This window comes from Phasianus colchicus, chromosome 2, assembly GCF_987193195.1.
Source record: "Phasianus colchicus chromosome 2, bPhaCol1.hap1.1, whole genome shotgun sequence".
NCBI lineage: Eukaryota > Metazoa > Chordata > Aves > Galliformes > Phasianidae > Phasianus > Phasianus colchicus.
This window is the reverse complement of record NC_143437.1, coordinates 24,910,172-24,929,549: the sequence shown is the minus strand read 5'-3', so window position 1 is coordinate 24,929,549 and position 19,378 is coordinate 24,910,172. Positions and strand designations below refer to the sequence as shown.

Here is a 19,378-nt window from a genome sequence, read left to right as displayed (position 1 = left end):
CAGCTAAACAACTGACACTCAATATGCCAAGTGAGAACTTTATTTCTTCTTCACACGTGCAGTAGAAGTACAAAGATATTTTCTGTTTCAGTCCTCTCACTTCTCAGGCAGTGTGCCCTGCTGGAGATATGTCTATCCACTGGTAGCACAGTGTGCCTTATATACAGCGAGACTAAGAATGTAGAAGGGCTGTTGGACCAAAGACTGTCCTTTCCATATCTTATGACACTATTTAGAGGGTTCCTCTTACAGGAATTACTTTCTAGATGTTACTGGATATATACTGACTTTGTAAAGCTGAACTACTCAGTGTTTACAGTAGGAGTTCCTTTTGTCTTCCCTATAAGTTAAGCACAAATTAGTTGTGTTATCTAGATCGGAAGGACTTTCTATTCCATGTTTTAGTTGTGCATTCCTTTTTTGTTAGGGTTAATTTTGGAAGAAGAAAATTCTGCACTTAACTCCATGCCTCAGATATGGAATTTTCTAGACGTGAGATATGATTCACTTATTTTTTTTTTCAGTAAGAGATACTCATGAGTACATAGCTCACTGCTTCAGGAAGAGACTCATTGGCTGTACTTATGATAGTAATTTAAAAGTGCACAGGGCTGTTTTCAGCTATCAAATCTCAGATGATTTTGATAGCATGATCTGGGTGCATGTTGTCATACCTCCGTACTTGCCAGAACTACACTGTCTGCTGGGAGTGATCTCTGCCCTGCTATGAGATGTTTTATCAGAGTATCAGGCTCCACTTTAAGAACTGAAGAGTCTGGTGTTTCACTTCAGGGTCTGGGCAGCAATACTGCTGTTCAATGGAACTGTGTAAATGGAACCATTATCAGTGACAGTATGCTTGTAAACTTGCAGAAACAGAAGCATAAATCCATCCCTTATACATGAAGGCACATACAACAACAGTCTTGATGTATAGTAACTTTCTTGATGTATTAATGGGGAAAGATTTGGGAAAATTGTAGTATGGCTTTAAAAAGCACCACTTTTTTCATAGTTGTAGCTAGCTATGTTTGGACATTTAATGTAGCAAACTATTTGTTACGCTTTAAAAACACTGAATGTTATTCTTTTGTTTGAGAGCAGGAGACTTGTGTACATATTTTCTCTAATATGAATTTAAGATTGCAAGCTAGGAGAGCTTTTCTGAAGCTGTGAATAAGTTACAATACGAATTCTGAAATAAGAACATCAGACCACTATAGCTAAGTTCTAATTATTTTCTCAGCTTGTATGTTGATGCAGGCATTCCTGAGATGTAAGATCAGCTCTCCGGAAAGCAGCGCAGCTACAGGGTCAAGTAGCAGAGTACTTTTGAGCACTCTTTATAAACATGTTCTTACTGACCAAGTCTATTACGTATTAGCTTTTTAGTGGCAGTGGGGTATCCTTAAATCTTCTTCCTAATTGTAAGTATTCCTAAGTAAACAAGGGTGTGTACCCTGGTCTTTTATTTGCATTTTGTCTCCTTCATGTGAATGTTTGCAGGGTAGCTTGTTATGCGGCATACAGTGGAAAAGAATTGTTTTAAATTATTACACCATGGCCTTTGCCCCACTCCCTTTCCTCAAAAAATAAAATAAAAGGAAGAAAGGAGGGGTAAAGCTTTATATTCTTGAAAGTGCCGGAATTAAGATCTTGAATAGATTTTGATGATGGCAAGGAATAGGAAGAGGAGACTTTATTGTATCCTACCTATTGTTAGGGTTGTGGGGTTGTTTTTTTTTTTTGGTGGGTTTTTTTTTTGCTTTTTTAATCAAAAACCACAATCTTAGCACAATTTTTAACTGTTTCTAACATATTTCTTTAGACTTCAAGGTTTTGGTTACACGCTACTGGGAAGATAAGAAGTATGTATTATAAGGGAGTATAAATGCTGCTCAATACCTCCTTTTGTCTCTGGTCAAGCTGGCTGGTTAGAATAATGTGTGTGTGACACTCATCAGTCAGTTTTGTCTTTTCATAGTGCTGTCTAGTAATTGTTTTCTCATCCATCCGGCAATCTGTAGGTCTTTTGTTTAGGCAACTCTACTCACTTCATGTATCTCAAGTTATAAAATGAATGACCTGGGCAGGAATGTTGATGTGCTTGCAGATAGGAAGGCTTTGCAGAGGGCTGGATCAGTGGAACACATCCCGTTGTATGATATTCAACAATGCTAAATTCTGAACACTGTTGGATCACAATAATACCATGCAGTGGAATGAGATTAGGAAGAGTAGCTAGAAAATGGCCCAGCAAAAGAGGAGCTGAGGTTGCTGCTCAACAGCTGACTGAACATGAGCCAGCAGTGTGGCCAGGAAGGTCAATGGCAATCTGGTCTGCATCAGAAGTATTGTGGCCAGCAGGAATAAGGAGGGGATTTTCCTCCTGTACTCAGCTCTAGTGAGACTACAGCTTGAGTACTGTGGTTAGTTTTGGACCCCTCACTGCAGGAAGGACACAGAATTGCTGGAACACATTCAGAGAACAGCAGTGAAGCTGGTGAAAGGACCGGAAGGCAAGATTTATGAGGAATGGCTGAGGGAACTGAGGCTGTTTAATCTGGAGGAGACTGAGGGATGATATCATCACTCTACACAACAACCTGAAAGGAGGTTGTTGCAGTGAGGAGGCTGTTGATATCTTTTCACAGGTGACAAGTGATAGGGTGCAAGGTAATTGTTTCAAGTGGCTTTGAGAAGGTTCAGGTTGGATATCTGGAAACATTTCTTCATGAAAAGACTGGTCAGGTGTTGGAATGGGCTGCTCAGGAAGGTGGTGGTGTCACTACCTCTGGAGATGTTTAAGAGATGCATTGATGTGGCACTAAGAGGTATGGCTTAGTGGTATACTTGTGTCAGGTGGGAGGTTGGAGTTGATGATCGTAAAGGTCTTTTCCATCCTAAATTATTTTTTAGATTTAAAAGAAAAGAAAAAAGTGCCTTAAATCCAAATAGTAAAGCAGACTTATCAGATTTCTGTGTGAATAGGCAAGCCAGGTACTTCTAAGAGAAAATACAGCCAGGATATTTTAGCAAAAAAAAAGAAAAAAGTGATGTAAGTTGGCAGCAAACTTTTTATTGTTTTGTTTTGTGGCATACAGACATAAGCTAGGATCTAGTTTCGTCCTCCTTTTAAAATAGGTTTTTCCTCCAAATAAAACTGGCGTTGTATAAGAATTTTGATCTGTGAAATTTCACTTGTTAGCTTGTTTTAGGCAAAAACCAGAGTTCATTTTCAATTTTAAGAAAACGTTTTGGTCTTGTGGCTTTGTGGTATATATCTATTGCTGAAAAAAAAGCTTCATTGCTGTTTTTTAGTATTTCATACCTTTCATTAGTTGTGGCATTAATAATTTTCAGACTATTAAACAGGTGTGTTATTCTTGCTCAGTTATATGGAGTTAACTAGTATTTTTATTCATTACTTCAGACACTTTCATACCTTATTTTACAACATCTTAATTCAATCAAAACACGCTTGCCTGCATTTTAATTAAAACAACTTGATTCTGTTTTAAACCTGGCTTTATGAATTTTGATGGACGTATTTGGAGGAAGGATTTACAAGCCTTACTTTCTCATGAATAATAAACTGAAGTTGTGTAATTAGGTGATGAAATGTGCTGACAAAACAAAGCTGAAATTATGGAAAAATCGAATTGTGAACCAGCTGTTGCTTTAACATGGGAAAGAATCGTGATTTTCAAAAAAATATTTGCAAGGGGAAATATTGCAACTTCAGATTGAGTTTGTTAATTCATACAAAGATAGATGTGAGGAAGCAAATAATATTTGTGTATAGTAAAAATCTATGACAATCACATCATTTATATTTGGCAATAATCTGATTTGTCAGTTATGAAATCAACAGCGTGAAATTAAAGACTTCAAAGAACAGTGGTGGTAGGAACAAAGGGATGGTTCTTACAATAATGTGGTGCATATATAAATGATCCAGGACTAGAAGCAGTGTGGTTAAGTGGTGGCTATTGAAATATTACATTTGTGAGGAGATTGCAAAAGAACTGATGAATATTTGAAATTCTTGTGCATTGTCATTCAAATATGGAAATAAATAGAAAATATTTACTGCTGGTGTGGCAGAGGATTGATCATCTGCTGTCAGAGCACAGGGTGTAGGGGAACCACCTGTACTGTCTGGGCACGAGGCTGCCCAGTATCCTGGTCACCTCTGTGCAGCAGGGTTCAACTGTACATTTAGTCTGTCACACTGGTGATCTCCTCATACCTGACAAGAGATTTCGTTGTCATGCACGTATCAAAAGCATGCATCATTACTTGCATTGTGTGCCTGTGTTTTCTTTGTGACTTCTCAGACTGATTTTCAGCAACACCAGTGTGTATTCTGATGTCTCAACTATGGTTGTTACCACATAGTTGCTATTCAGATGAAGTTCAAATCCCTGCTTCAGGAATGCAGAACATTGGTTTATTTAGCCTCACCGTTGCTACCTATGTATTCCTTAAAATCATTGATTCAACTCTAATTTTATGCTGTTAGCCTGCAAATTGTGTAGCTGCTTTTGTTTTTGAGAGTTGTGTAAAACAAAGGGACTGTGTTCATGCCATACATGCTAGAATATATTTATTTTGTATAAATGTGTTTTTTTAAGGAGAAGGAAGAAATCCAAAGATAGGCAGGTAGCTATAAACTCTCAAATTTATCTAAGTGTCTTCTTGGAAAACTGGGAAGGTAGTTGCAGTTTTTAGTTTCTTTGTAATTATCACACTGTTTTACGCTGCTCATCCTCTAAAAACTAAATAAAAAGTTTTTTGGGGGCTTGTTCACTGGAGTTAATTATAGTAGCTTTGAACTTTTTTTATCATCCCAATAAAAATATCTTCACCTGCCACAGCATCTTGCCAGATTTTATCGACTTGATCTTAGTAAAGAAAATGAAAAACTGGTCTAGTTTTCAGAATACTAAAATAACTTTGCAGTTGTATTATCATACAATAAGAGTAAAATTGTATCTCTCTTTTAAAATAAATAAATAGCATAGCTTGTTTGAGGCTTTCTCATTAGCCTGTTAATACTCTTCCTATTGATGAAAGAATTCCAAAATACCACATTTAGCTTAGTGCAATGATCTCTGCTGCCATTTTGCAAGCACTCTTTCTGTACCCTCCCCTCTTTCCATGTTGCTTCTACCTCCACAGCTTGGTGAGCGGCATATTTTTCCAAGCTTCATGTTTACACAGTATTTTATTTCAGTTGATGAACACATGTATTATTATTTTTTTATTATTATCTTTTAGGGGTGTAAATGCTCTCTGCTGAGAACGTATGCCGTAGTGTGATGTCAGTTTGCTTTTTTTCAAGAAGTGCTGAAATGAACACTGAGAGCACTGTTTCAGTCTTGCAGTTAGGAATGTGAATATTTGTACTGTATACTTAATTTCATACAAACATAGCTGAGGGCATGCATGCAGAAGTTTTTATTGGTTCAGGTCAGCTTAAGGGGAGAAAAGTTTAACTTTTCTACCTTACTGAGAAGTGTGCAATTATATAACCTTCAAAGTGTTTGGAAAATCTGCTTATTTAATAAAGGCACTTTGTGTGGCTTTGTGTTGGAGGCTGCTGTTTTCTTTTAATTATGAACATGTGTGCATGCACACAGTGTCAGTACTTTTGTGTCTGAAGTTAAAAGTTGACAACTTCAGAAACCTTAGTTCCTCCTGTAGAAGTTAATTGTCTTTTAAGCAAAAAAAAGCCATAACAATAGATTAGCTTGATTCAATTTATGGCTATTAAAAAGCTGCATTATAATTTCAGTGTCTCTGTAGATATTCAGGCAAACAAAAAAGTTAAAGGCACTTTTTTTTAAAGTTTATATAAGCTTTCATCCTCCATTGCATTGCTTTGTTACTATCATATGTATTTCATAGTTTGAATACAGCAATTTGAGCTGATATGACAGATTCTAAAGATATGATCAACTTCGTATCAGTTCAGAGTTGATATGGAGGAGATAAATGTTTCTTCCTGCTTCACATGATTCATACATTTGAATTCACTGGTGTTTAATCTTTCTTTTTTTAAACTTGTTTAAAAGGTAGTTTTCATTTTGTTTTCCCCACTCATAGAAAACAAATACCTGGAAAGTGTTATGTCTGAGTTCTGCTTAGGCACAAAGAAAACTCTGCTCTGTATGTCAGTCAGTGAAACAAAGCTGTATGCTTCCCTTTCTCTCTCTTCTCCACTTTCCTTCGCACTTTCCCTTTTCTTGGGGATTCTGAAGCTGAAGGACAAGGATATAAAGTATTGTCAGTCACAAAGAAAGGAGACAAGGTTCTGGCTGCTGCTGGCTCAGTGTTGGTAGAGCATCGTGAGCCAGAGTGTCTTAGTATGGTCTTTGTCTGGAAACTGCTACTCATAAGAAATAGAAGTACCTGGTCTTCACATGGCCTGTACCATTTTAACAACTCCTGTCCATGTTGGCAGGTAGTCAGTAGCATTTCCCAGTGTATTAGTTTGACAAGCCTGCACATCTTGGTGGTAGAGGAGTAAAGGATTGTGAGCATCCAGCAACTTGTCCATCTTCAGTGCACAGAACTAAAGACAATACCTCAGGTTTTGTATCTTCAGTCCTGTTAAAAAGACTCCCGTGATCTTAAAGATGGTATCTTTCTTTGTGTTTACTTCATGTCAGACTGAAAGATAGTTCTGTCATCCTGCAACTATTTATAAACCTTCCTTGACTGATGATGCAAATCTTTTGTAACCTTTAAAAAAAAATAAATATATATATATATATATATATACATAATGCCTTAGTGTAATTACAAACAAACTGAATACTAAAGGAACACATTTACTGGAATGTGTAAGTGAGGAATTTAGCAGTGGGTTTGAAATTGAGTAGTGTTTTGAATCTGAAAAGAGCTGTATGCTGGAAAGCTGGTCTTTTTTTATTATCTATATCAAACCTCATAAAATTTCTACCTTTTTTTTGTGGAGACTGACTGGTTTATTTCTCAGATCATCAAAAGTACAGCTATATTGAATCACAGAATCATAGAATGGCTTAGGTTGGAAGGGAAATCAAGGATCATCAAGTTCCATCTCCCCTGCCACAGGGAGAGTTGCTAGCCAATAGGTCAAGTACTGGATCAGATTGCTCAGGGTCCCATTCAATCTGGCGTTAAACACCTCCAGGGGTGGAGCATCCACAACCTCTTTGGGCAACCTGTTTCAGCACCTCACCACTCTCTCACTAAAAAACTTCCCTTGACATCTAATCTGAATCTCCCTTCCTTTAGTTTGAAACCATTAACCCTTGTCCTGTCACCATCTACCCTTGTAAAAAGTTGACTTCATACAAACTCCCTTTAAATACTGAAAGGTTGCAGTGAGGCCCACAGCCTTCTCTTTTCCAGATTGAAGAAGCCTGATTCCTTCAGCCTGTCTTCATAGGAGAGGTGCTCCAGCCCTTGCTCAGCTTTGTGGCCTTCTTCTGGACCCCCTCCAAAAGTTCTACATCTTTCCTGTGATGGGGACCCAGTATTCCAGCTGGAGCCCCAGCAAGAGCAGATCAGAGGTAAACAATTACCTCCCTCACCCTATTGGCCACCCCCTCTTCTGACAGAACTCATTGGCCTTCAGGGCTGCAGGTGCGCACTGCTGGCTCTTGTTAACTTTTTCATCAACCAGGACCCCTAAGCCCTCCTCTGCAGGGCTGCTGTCAATGAGTTGTTTTCTTGGTTTGTATACATACCTGGGATTACTTCGACCCAAGTGCAAAACCTTGCACTTTGCTTTGTTGAACCACCTTAGGTTTACAAGGGCCCATCTCTTGAGTTTATTACAGTCTGTCTGGATGGCATCCCTTCCTTCTGCCATATCAACCACATCACTCAATTTGGTGTCACTAGCAAACTTGCTGAGGGTGCACTCAATCCCATCATCTGTGTCACTGATAACAACATTAAAGAGCACCAGTCTCAACACAAACCCCTGGGGTCACTGCTCTTTATGGCCTCCACCTGGACATAGAGCTATTGACCACAACCTTCTGACTGCGACCTCCCAACTGGTTCCTTATCCACTGAATAGTCCAGCCTTCAAATCCATCTCTCTTCAATTTAGAGATAAGGATGTGGTGGGGGCCTATGTCAAAGGCCTTGCAGAATTCTAGCTAGATCAGGCCAGTTGTCCTCAATTTGTTCTCTGCTGCCATCACTCTATCATAGAAAGCCACCAGATTGGTTAGGTGGCCCCTTTCCTTGGGGAAGCCATGCTGGCTGTCTCAAACACACACTCATTCCTCTTGTGTCTTCCAGGAGGATCTGTTCCATGATCTTCCCTGGTACAGAGTTGAGGCTTACCAGCCTGTAGTTCCTCAGGTCCTTCTTCTCCCCTTTCTTATAAATGGGAGTGATGTTTCCCTTTTTCCAGTCCCAGGAACTTTGCCTGAGAGTCACAACTTTTCAAATATGATGGAGTTCAGCTCAGCCATCACATCTCTAAAAGCCAGCTCTTTTAGGACCCTGTCATGCGTGTAATCCAGCTGCATGGGCTTGTACACATTCAATCCTGAGACTCAGTCACGGTCTTGTTCCACTCTTGTAGAGAGGGAGACTTTGCTCCTGCAGCTCACACTTGGAGGTTTAGGTTCAGTGATGTGAGAATCCTGGCTGCCAGTGGAGATTGAGGCAGAGACCTCACTGAGTACCTCAGCCTTCTCCGTTTCTGTTGTGGCCTGTTCTCCTTTCTTATTTAGCAAAGGAGGTACACTTTCTTTGGCCTGTCTCTTCTGACCTGCAGAATCCCTTCTTGTTGTTTCTAACATCCCTTGCCAAGTTCAGTTCTGTCTGTGCCTTGGCTTTCCTAATCCCATCTCTGTAAGTCCAGACAGCATGCCTGTATTCTTCCCAGGTGTCATGCCCTTGGCTGTTGGGTGCTGTACCGCCAACACTGATGTCTGACTTCATGGGCCAATATAATAAAACAGGAGGCATTAATTCTGGAGCAGCCATCATGTAAGCCAAGCAGTAGCATTCATATGTGTTGAAAGTGGAGCACTTCTGTAGTTAACTTCCACAGATTGTGTGTTTGGACACCTCTAATTTTAGCTTGCCTTAAATGCTGTGGAAAGATTTGAATAAAACATACCATCATTAATTTCAATTTAAAATTTAGTTTAGACATTCTGAACTCTTATGATGAAAAAATAATTCTTTTGTAGGAAGGCTTACTAGGTCTTTAAAGTCTGGCAAATAAATAATAGAGGGCTTGCATTGAAGCAAGAAAATCATTATTTTGCACGTATCAAATGTCAGACCAAGGTAAACCACAGTAGTTTAAACATCGTCTTTTTCAAGTCCTTTTGCTTGAACTATCAACTATGCAGGTCTCTGGCGTATTTAGGGGGGGATGCACTTTGGGAGTTGTTTTCAAAGCTGACGAGATTAAATTAGTTTGAGCTTCTAGGAAAAATATGATAGCCCCTTCATAATTGTGAAGCAGATGTTATATTATTGCTTAGAGATAAATCTCTTCTAATTCCTGGAAATTAACACAAGTGCAGAAAAATAAAATCAAGAAGGTTGAGGCACCAAATGGTCTTCAATTAGCTGAGGATATAAAAGGCATTAAGAAGAACCTCTTCATATACATTATTTTCCACTTTCATCCCTTTACTTCTAGAGTATCCATTACTTAAAAGATTGAGCAGACCACAAAATACATAGAAAAACTAGTAGCAGTGTCAATTTTGAACATGGTTTTTCATGAAAAAGGTTAATTTCAAGTAGGTAATTATGTGAACCATTTTAATAAGTAAACGGCAACATAGGCAAGAACACACTTGAGTAGGATTGAAAGTGGAGATCTCTGGTGAAACTCAAATGTTTTCCAACTTGTACTTTTGCAAAGTACTTTGTAGAAAATGGTCAGTTTCTAAAGTAATCTCGAGAAAGTTAGATAATCAGCTGTCAACAAAATGATGTTCAGTAGATAAGAGTTCAGAAGATTTAAAACAAGCAAAAAAATCCAAATTAAAACAACAACAACAACAACAACAACAAAGAAAGAAAAAGCCACTCCAACTGCTAACTTTCCAGATGTTTTTTGCATACAGGAACACCTGTTAACACAGAAGAGTTTATTTCATCATTCCTGTCATACAGACCCCAGTTGGATCACTGTATTTGACAGGTACCTCAGTGGGAAAAAATTCAAACCAACTGAATGGTGTCTAGAGAACAGTTGTTTACTGTGAGGGTAGTAGTGAAAAATAATACCTTACTTCAAGAGCTTGAATTTTGAGTGTGAAACACTTGAAGAGGTCTCCTACAGCTGTTTTGAAGTCTGCTTTATTGGCTGGTTTCTAGATTAGGACAGATGAGCATTTGTTTTATCTGATAATTCTTAGACCCGACTTCAATGTTTGCACAGATTAGATAGTCTCTTGACATCTCTTTTGTTTCTGTGCTTGTTTGAAATTACTGCAGCTGTTCTTCCTCTTGTATAATTTCACAAAAATAACCCAAATTAAATTGTGTCAACCTAATGCTATGCAGCAGTACTTGTGTTTCCAAAGCAAACAAAGAAACAAAAAAGATAACCCCAGGAGCAAGCGACAGCTGGAAACCAAGGTCTGAGATGTAAAAATCTGGATGTAAAGGTTTTATTTTCCCAGAGTGAAGCAAAGGCCCCAGTTTGATCACTTACTCGTAACATTCTTACTTTATAAGTAGAATGTGCTGCTAATAATCTCAAATTTGAGTGTTTTCATATAACATGCTCAAATGGCCAGGTCATCTCTAAACCTTCCTAAATTCAGCACATGGGTAGTTGCAATGAATAATCAATGGAGGACATAATTTTTCAGTTTGCATAGAAACCCTGACATGTCTATCACTATATCTTTCAGGCAAATGGATTTTCAAATTTACAGGCTGTAAAATAAGTTAAAGAAATGAGGAAAGTCAGCACCTTGCTCCTGCTATTCTAGCTTCTAAATTCCTGTGCATGCAAAAGTCCTTGACTTCAACCAGATCATTCCTATGAGACTTTAATACTGCTCCATGTATTTTCATATTTTTCCATGTAGAAATTACATTACCAGTTACCGTTGCCTGAGCCTTTTTGGGAGAAGCAGTGTTGGAAGTAAGGGAGTGTATAAACAGGAGGGGGTACGACTGTTTATGAGGGTGGATAGTGATAGGACAAGGGGGAATGGTTTTAAACTGAGACATGGGAGGTTTAGGTTGGATATTAGGAGGAAGTTTTTCACACAGAGGGTGGTGACACACTGGAACAGGTTGCCCAAGGACGTTGTGGATGCCCCGTTCCTGGAGGCATTCAAGGCCAGGCTGGATGTGGCTCTGGGCAGCCTGGTCTGGTGGTTGGCGACTCTGCACATGGCAGAGAGGTTGAAACTAGATGGTCATTGTGGTCCTTTTCAACCCAGGCCATTCTATGACTCTATGACTATGTGAATGAGAAAGGTAAAAGCAGCATAGAATTTTGTAGGTGTTGTGACTTGTGTCTGAGGAGTATCACACTCTTCTTCGTGTAGAGTCCTACAGGGAACGGGCTGGAGTTCATCTCTGCTCTGCAGCAGGTATCAGCTTTCATCTGTGATTAAATATTTCCTCTTTGTGCTCATGACCAAGATAACTAAACATCCAGATGACCATAAATCCCTTTTTTTTTTTTTTTTAGCTAATTTTTCCTGTATTTTAAATACTACTTGGAGAACTTGTTATTAAACAGTACAAAAATGTCTCAAAGAATAGGAATTACTTGCTTTGTTGACTAGAAGGCTACAGGTCCTGCTTTCTGGTGGTATCTTGAATTTTTCCCTTCATAACGACTGTGATATGCTACTAGGCTTATTGTAAAAGCTCTGGAGGTGATAACAGAGCCTTGTACAGGGAGTTAGGGTTTCTCTGGCCTTGGAGGGAAAAGGGTGTGAACTTCCTTCTCAGTGAAAGCCAGCTGCCTGTTGGGTTTGTTGTGAGCCCTCAAAGAAGGATCTCAAGAATAAGAACAAAGATAATTTGCTGTCAACACTTCAGAGTGGTTATGTATGCTAATTCTAATTCTGCTTCCTTTAAAATGTTCATTGCTCATGTGTGTAACATCAGGTGCTGCACACCTTGAAAAGCCAATGTAAAGTCTGTAGGCTTCATATCCCTGAATACCTACATTTTAAGTTTGGATTGGGTTTGCCAATCATAGCTATTTGATACCTGAGCACTGATTAAAAATTCATCCGTATCTGTTTTACTGTAGGAATTTGTGTCTTTTGTCTTTGTAATGTGGAAATCCTCAAGGTGAATAATGAATACTGTTGTTAGGACTCATGATGCCAGTTACTTTGGCAAAAAAAGAGACTGCTTGCACAGTTTCTTTGTATAATTGTAGTAAACTCCCATGGTTAGCACATACTTGGCTATATACACTGTAATGCAGTACAACTTGATTGCCCAACCTTTTGTCTTGCTTGGGCTGTGTTGAGTGAAGAGGAACTGTCTTGGGCCACATCTATGAGGGTTGCTCTGAAAGTAATGCCTGCTAATTATTGGATACAACTGATACAAAGAGCAAACAGCAAATTTAATAGAGCAAATTCTCAGCTGCAAGACACTTTTGCAACACACTATTGGCTATGCATTTTCACCAGAGATGAACAAGCGCTGCCTACTGTACTCACAACATTCTACCTCTATGGAGGTGACTCGCTTTCACTTCCGCCACTACTGAAACTCAATACCTGCCACCTCACTGTGCTCACATCCTCTGTTTGGTCTCCATAAGCATTCACCAAGCATCAGTGAATGTTAATAGTGCCTTTTTTTCCTCATGGAGAAATCAAATTCCACACCTTTACTTCATATGCACTTCCATGTCAGATGCCATTGTGTCAGACTGCCCCACTGCTGCCATCTGCCACGTGGCAACAATGTGTAATGCAATGTTGGTGGAAAAGTTCAGCCTCTACTGCTATACCATCAACATCCATTTCTGAAATCATGGGACAAAATAATAAAATAGGAGGCATTACTTTCAGAGCAGCCTTCATAAAATATATAATGTAGTTAACGTATGTAAATAACAAAACTTTTTAAAAAATTTTTAATGTTTTTTATTAAAACATAAGGAGTAGAGCAACAAGACCATAAATCTAGTGGGATATTTAACCTTATTTTTGTGAAACTAATGCATCAGTCTGGTTCGATGGCAGTGGCTACAATTCTTGATAGCTCTCAAGGTGTTCATTAGAGATTTTTGATTAATTTTTACTCTTCCTATGTTTCATCCTTGAAAACAGTTGCTCACAAATGTAGGTACTGCAAAAAAAATGGTGACATGAATAAGACATGACTGTTAGGCAAGGGATATTTCTCTCTGATAAGAAGAGCTTATAAAAGTCTGGTGAAGAGACATGATTAAATTTTGGATTGCAGCTCTGTGCATTCCGTTTGAAAATTCACAAGTAATGTATTTATGTCAACTGAAAATGGAGTCACAGAATAAACAAAAAAAAATTGATGATTTTTCCTCAGTATTGAAACCTATTTTCAAATTCCTTTATCACAGTAGAAAGCATGGCTTGATTTTTTTATTTTTTATTTTTTGCTGTGTATAGGACTGTATTCAGCCAATGTATCAAAATCCATAAATGTATTTGCCATGACTTGAACTGGCACTGCACTGCTCCCCATGCCCTGCGTTCAGCACAGATGGGGTTAATAGTGCACCAGTGTTTGATAGGTGCTGAGGGGCCAGACTGCACTGCTATGATGGTGTGGGGCAGGGGATGGCTGCATTGTGAGCTGTGCTGGGCCACAGGTGGCCTGTGGGTTGGGCATGCTTGTAGCAGAAGAATCATTCAGCAGCATTGTTGGCTTATGTAGTGTCTGCCTTTGCTCTGCACCTTTTCCATTCTCCTTGGCTGTGCTTGTGGGTGCATGTGGCCCCGTGCCTCTGCTGGGCTGGGCTGCCCAACATGTTCCATTAGCAGTGGTGCTGGCATCAGCTGGCACTGAGAAGAGGCTGGTAGTAGAGTGGTGCTCAAGTTAGCAAGGCCAGAAGGTAATCATCAGACTGTGCTCTGACCACTTCAAGGCTGTGAATGTCTTCTTTTGTTATTCACTTGCTGTGAAAAATGAATTCTAACAAATACGCAATTTAAGAGTTCTATCTGTTGCTATGCCAAATGAATACACACTTTTGCACGTATAAGTTGTTCATTTTGCAGGTGATTTTCAACTGAGTTATTTGATGAAAAAGCAGTGTCTAGAAACTAGTTTCAATTTAAAAAAATGTGTTCTTTTAATTGTTTGTTGTTGTTGTTGTTTTTAGGTTTTTTACTTGCTGCAGTCATACTTGGATTCAAAGCAGCTTGGTAATTCAGACTTTGAACAGGGTCTCAGTGACATCATTACCTGTATAGGAAGCAAACTGTGGTTGGCTAAAAGGTAAGATGAAACATTTGCTATATATGCATATTATATATATATTTGCATTTAAATATACATATATATCTGTATGGCTGTTTTTTTTTTAATGAAACGTATCTATTTATTTCTCTAAGAATTGTGTAAAATTTAGGTGCTGTATTTTTAATCCAGACTTTTTTTTTCCTAAATAGAAAGAGTTAAAAAACATAAATATACTTTACCAGTATACTTCGCTGTATTCCAGTCTTCTTTTAGTTTATTCTCGGCTAAATATCATAGTCTAGTCATTAAAAAAAAATGTCTCTACAGAAGCAACCTGTTTGAGGAAAAGATGAGTGTTGTATGGGTTAAGAAAAATATATTGTGTATACTAAGATCTTATAGCTTGTTTTATGACTTGGCCTTTAAAATAAGAGAAATAGAAAAAAGTTACAGCATAGTTTGAAACCATCAGAAGTATTTAATTGGCCACAAACAGCCAAAGACAGCTCTAGAAACATTTTCTTTACATTTCTCTAAAAAGGTATTCAGGTGGCCTATATACTGCAGTGAAGACACATTATTTTTAAAAAAATTATTTCTTTTTATAACCTGGAAATATACTTGTTTCTGATGATTGCTTTTGAAAGTTCCTCACCAAGAGCTTTAAGATAAGCAATCATTATGGAATGAGAGCACAAGTTCTTACATAGTTAAGTGAGTAAAATATTCCAGAGTACAATTTACACAGTGAAGGAAGGTCACAAGTGGAGTCCAGTGTGGATCTCTGATAAAAGCCTGTGTTGTTTTATGATCATAAAGAGTAAAATCATAAAAGATTTGGGGGGTGACTACAGGATTGAAGAAGCTTTTTGCTAATGTTAAGTGAATTAGGATAAACAAGTTGTGGTTGATCCTTAAGAATTACAGAAATATCTTTTGAGTAAGAATGGTGAAAGAGCAGGTAAAACTTTGTGTAAATAATTGTGAAATGATGCCTGTGAATAAAGCAGTCTGAACTTCACTTGGGAAAAAGCCTGGAAAAGGAATAATTGTCAGATTACATGGAAAAAGATTTTTAATGCTATGAGTCCACATGAGAGGAGAATGGATTATTTTTGAAATAAACAAAATAATAAAGATTTTCATATAATTTCAGTTTAGCTGAGAAAGTCCATGCTGCAAGAGAAGAAAATGTTATTTTTATAAATTCTTTCCTTTTAAAGTTTAGGGTTTTTTTGTTTGTTTGTTTGCTTTTTTCAGAACTAGCCTTTTTAATATACTAGTCATATTACTACTAACTTTTTAGTGTTATCTTGAGAAAGGAAATGCTTTGAGTCTTTGAGGTTGTGGCACGTGATAGAGGTGTTTGCCTAAATAAATGTATTTCCTCTATCTCGCCTCTCTAAAAAACCACAGTTGCACGTACTAATATTAACCCTCTGTTGTTATTAGACATACATATTTTTTTTGCATCTTTCTCATGTAATTATAACATTTTAGATTACAGGCATACAAGTTTGCAATACTAAAACAAGGCTTTTTTTTCTGTCTTTCTGTTTTTTTATTCGGTAACCAAATTTGTTTCTGCACATGTATATATGTTGGGACTACAATTCTGATAAAGCTGAAAACAAAAAAAAATTGCTTGCCTTTTAACTTACAAGGAAAAATCCATGGATTCTATTTAACAATGTATTGTTCCAAGAGACATACAACAGGGAAATTTCAGAACATAAATGTCACATATCAGTCTTCTGGTAGGATGTAATTATAGCTGCACCGATACTAAAGGGTGTAAATAAAGTGATTTACATCGAGTGGATGTTTTCACTTTTATGTTGTGCTTGATCATTGTCATGGCAGTAGTCTAGCTATGTTGAAGTCGTCATTAAGAAGAGCAATAAAAGTGTCACTGTAACATTAAGAATGACATTTGGTAATGTCACTCTATCAACTTCAGCAGTGTTAGTAACTTTATTTACATCAAGAGTGACATTAAAAATAGCAATCACAATAATAATGGAATGTCAAATGAGTATCTGGTACACTGTTCAAGTTGTGGTTCAGCTTCAATTAGATCTCCAGGAACACAGGGGGCTTGGGAGTTGCTACAAATTAAAAATACAGATGAAAAGAATTGAAAATCTCTTTTTTTCTGACTTTCCAGTAAAATTCCTAAAGAATTTTGTCCTAGCTTGTGCAAAGAGCAGCTGGAGATGAAGGACTATATTGATGCATTAGTATTTGTCCTCTCTGTCCATATCTGTTTCTGACTCCTACATTCATTTTGCAGATTTCCCATTTATATTTGGTGGTGGACCTGAAGGGAGCTCTTCTGTGATGAGGACTGGTGGTTTTCTTTTGTTATTGCTTTGCTTTTTTTTTTGTAAGGAGCTTTGGGAGATTGCCTTTCAGTGCAGCTATTAACCATTACTTTCTTATATGTTTGTCCTCCTAAATTTGGGTTGCCTCAGTGATGTGTGAAACCATTGCCTTTTTTTTTTTATTTTATTCCTTTTTAAATACTCTGATTTCTTTTTCTGGGTGGAATTGAATAAAGATACCTGTGTAGCTGTGCTCCCTCTGTAAAGGCAAGGCAAAAGCCTAATTGCTAGGATGATAGGTGAAATGGTATCGGTCTCATTGTCTACTGGTTAGGAACAAAAATGAAACTTATAAGTAAAACGTTTAATTTACATGGGGAATCCAACAGGGATTTGTCAGGCACTGTCATGCTTAAGTCATCAGTGACTTGAAAGAAGCAGTGACTAATGAAGTGCCAAGATTTGCTCTTGTTGCTAATCATTTAATGCAGCAAACATAATAGCCAGCTGTAAAAAACTGCAGAAGAATCTTAGGAGACTATGCATCAAGATAGTCTCCTAAGAAAGTGATATGTTTAGCTTTACATGTAGTTTGATGGTGGTCTGTGATGACTGTTATACCTTTGGAGTGATAAATTTGTTTTATTGAGCGCCCAGAGGCAAGCTAAAGTAGGAAACTGAAAGTTGTTGGTACAAAAAAGAATGAGAGCAAAACAAAGGCTATTTTATACCAATGTGCAGCCGCATCTGAAATATGCCAGTTCTGGTAGTTTCATCTCAAAATAGTGTTACAGACCTCGGAAGGAAGCATGGCAGTGATAATCCGGGTTTGGAATCTACTCCACGTAAGAAATGGCTAAGTAAAGTAGGACTATGAGACTTGGAAAATGGAATGCTGGACTCATAAATGGGTTTCACTGCCAGAGAGGGTGGTGCATTATTCTCTGTAATACTGTAATATAGTGATCTCCTCCCTTCTTGTTCCTCCGTCCTCTGATTTTGCTTTAGAGAAGTAAAAAAAGGCCCACTTTCCCCAAACTGAATTTCAAAACAGTAATATTTTTCAACTGGTATTTTCTGTCTTTTGTTAAGGCAGACTTATGATAATGAGACATGGCTACTTTTTCCACCACCTTCCTAGGTTTTGCATATCTTTTAAATACCAATTTATCTGAGTATTCAAAAATAATATTTCTATTTTTGATATTTTGGTGAGTGAGATCTGTCTTCCATCCATTTCTCAAGGTAAAATTTGAAACTTCACTTACAGGTTTATACTTAATTTGACGTTTCTTATTTTGTTCTAAAAATATGCTTGTTTGTTAGTCTGAAGTGATTCAGTGATGTTATTGCTCCTGCCAGCCCAGTTATGTAATTGCATTTTTCTGCAAAGATAGGAGATGCGGGATGTTTGAAAAGAACAAAAGTTTTAGAACGTGTGAAATGAGTCCATTGGATGACTGAGGTGATGGAACGAGGTGGTGGGAAGTAATCTGGTGAAAGGTTTTAAAAAAATAAACAATATATCAAACTATGTCTTTGAAAGGCTTCAAATCCCTTTGAGTAAAAATAGGTGTGTTTTTTTTTTTTTTAATTTCTGAAAGTTTTTTGCTCAGCTGCATACCGTAGAGCTACAAGGCAAACTCTATGTGCCTTCTTGTTCATAAATACAGAAAACTAAGAGAACAAATTTTTGAGCTGGTGATTTGGTATACAGAAGTCACGGAAATACCTGTCTTGTTTCACTTGTAGACTTTGGCATGGCAAAGTATTGGTATTGGAAAATTTATGAAATCATGTCATTGCACAGTTTTGCTGTAGGATGCTGTCTTCTATGGCTTTTAGTTTGATTTCCTCCTACCCCCTCTATGTTCTTAATGGATACCGCAGGAGGGGGGAAAAGACTTTGAGGTTCTGCCAGACATCAAATAACGTGTTCTGCTAACCTCTTTTTGTGTGCTGTTTCCTAAGTGAGAGCTTGTCTGCACTGGGAAAGTTTATTTTTAAGACTGCTTTCCTTAAACTAGTATGGAACAGATTTGTATAGAAGTAAGTGGCTTTGCATTTTGCAAAGGATCCCTTGTCAGACTGGACTAGTGTGGTTGTTGTTGTCTGCATCTACCTTTGTCACACAGATATCCCATGCTCTTTCGTGATGCTCAGCATTATGGATGGGGTTGTGTATGGCTGGGTTCTGAGATAGGAGCACAAGACTCAGGCTCATATGACAAGCACATGCAAAAGTAATTCCAGGTCTTTGCTTAAAACCACTGGGAGAGTGGCACACTGAGGTGCAAGTACATGCTTGCTTGGCTTTCTTAAGGCTGTCTCTGAGATGGTCCAGCTGTAAATGTTTTGAATGAGGGAAATCCTGTGTGTATTTTGTAACACTGCAGCATACATTAACTTATCAAGTTGATGGCTACGACCTTCTGGCTAGTCTGTGGTGCCCTTTTTCCCATCTGCTCTTAGTAGAGTTATGTGATGGCAAGCAGGGCATCAGTCTTGGAAGAGACTTCATGCAAGGTGTGTTTCAGTGTGTGGCTTCACTGTGGCTTCAGAACCTTGTGGCTCACAATGTTTGACCCAAATAGGCCTTTATTCTTCTCACTGCCTCTTTGGACAGACAGCAG

The 19,378-nt window shown here is 38.0% G+C and overlaps 1 protein-coding gene across 2 annotated transcripts in view; it reads left to right on the top strand.

Moving 5' to 3' along the window:
- Nucleotides 1-19,378, top strand: part of THADA (THADA armadillo repeat containing) — a 210,315-nt gene that overhangs the window by 140,999 nt on the left and 49,938 nt on the right. For both annotated transcript variants that reach the window (XM_090135152.1, XM_031594879.2), the window contains one exon: nucleotides 14,342-14,457. In XM_090135152.1, coding sequence (XP_089991278.1) covers nucleotides 14,342-14,457 — 116 coding nt within the window. The remainder of the gene's footprint in view (nucleotides 1-14,341; nucleotides 14,458-19,378) is intronic.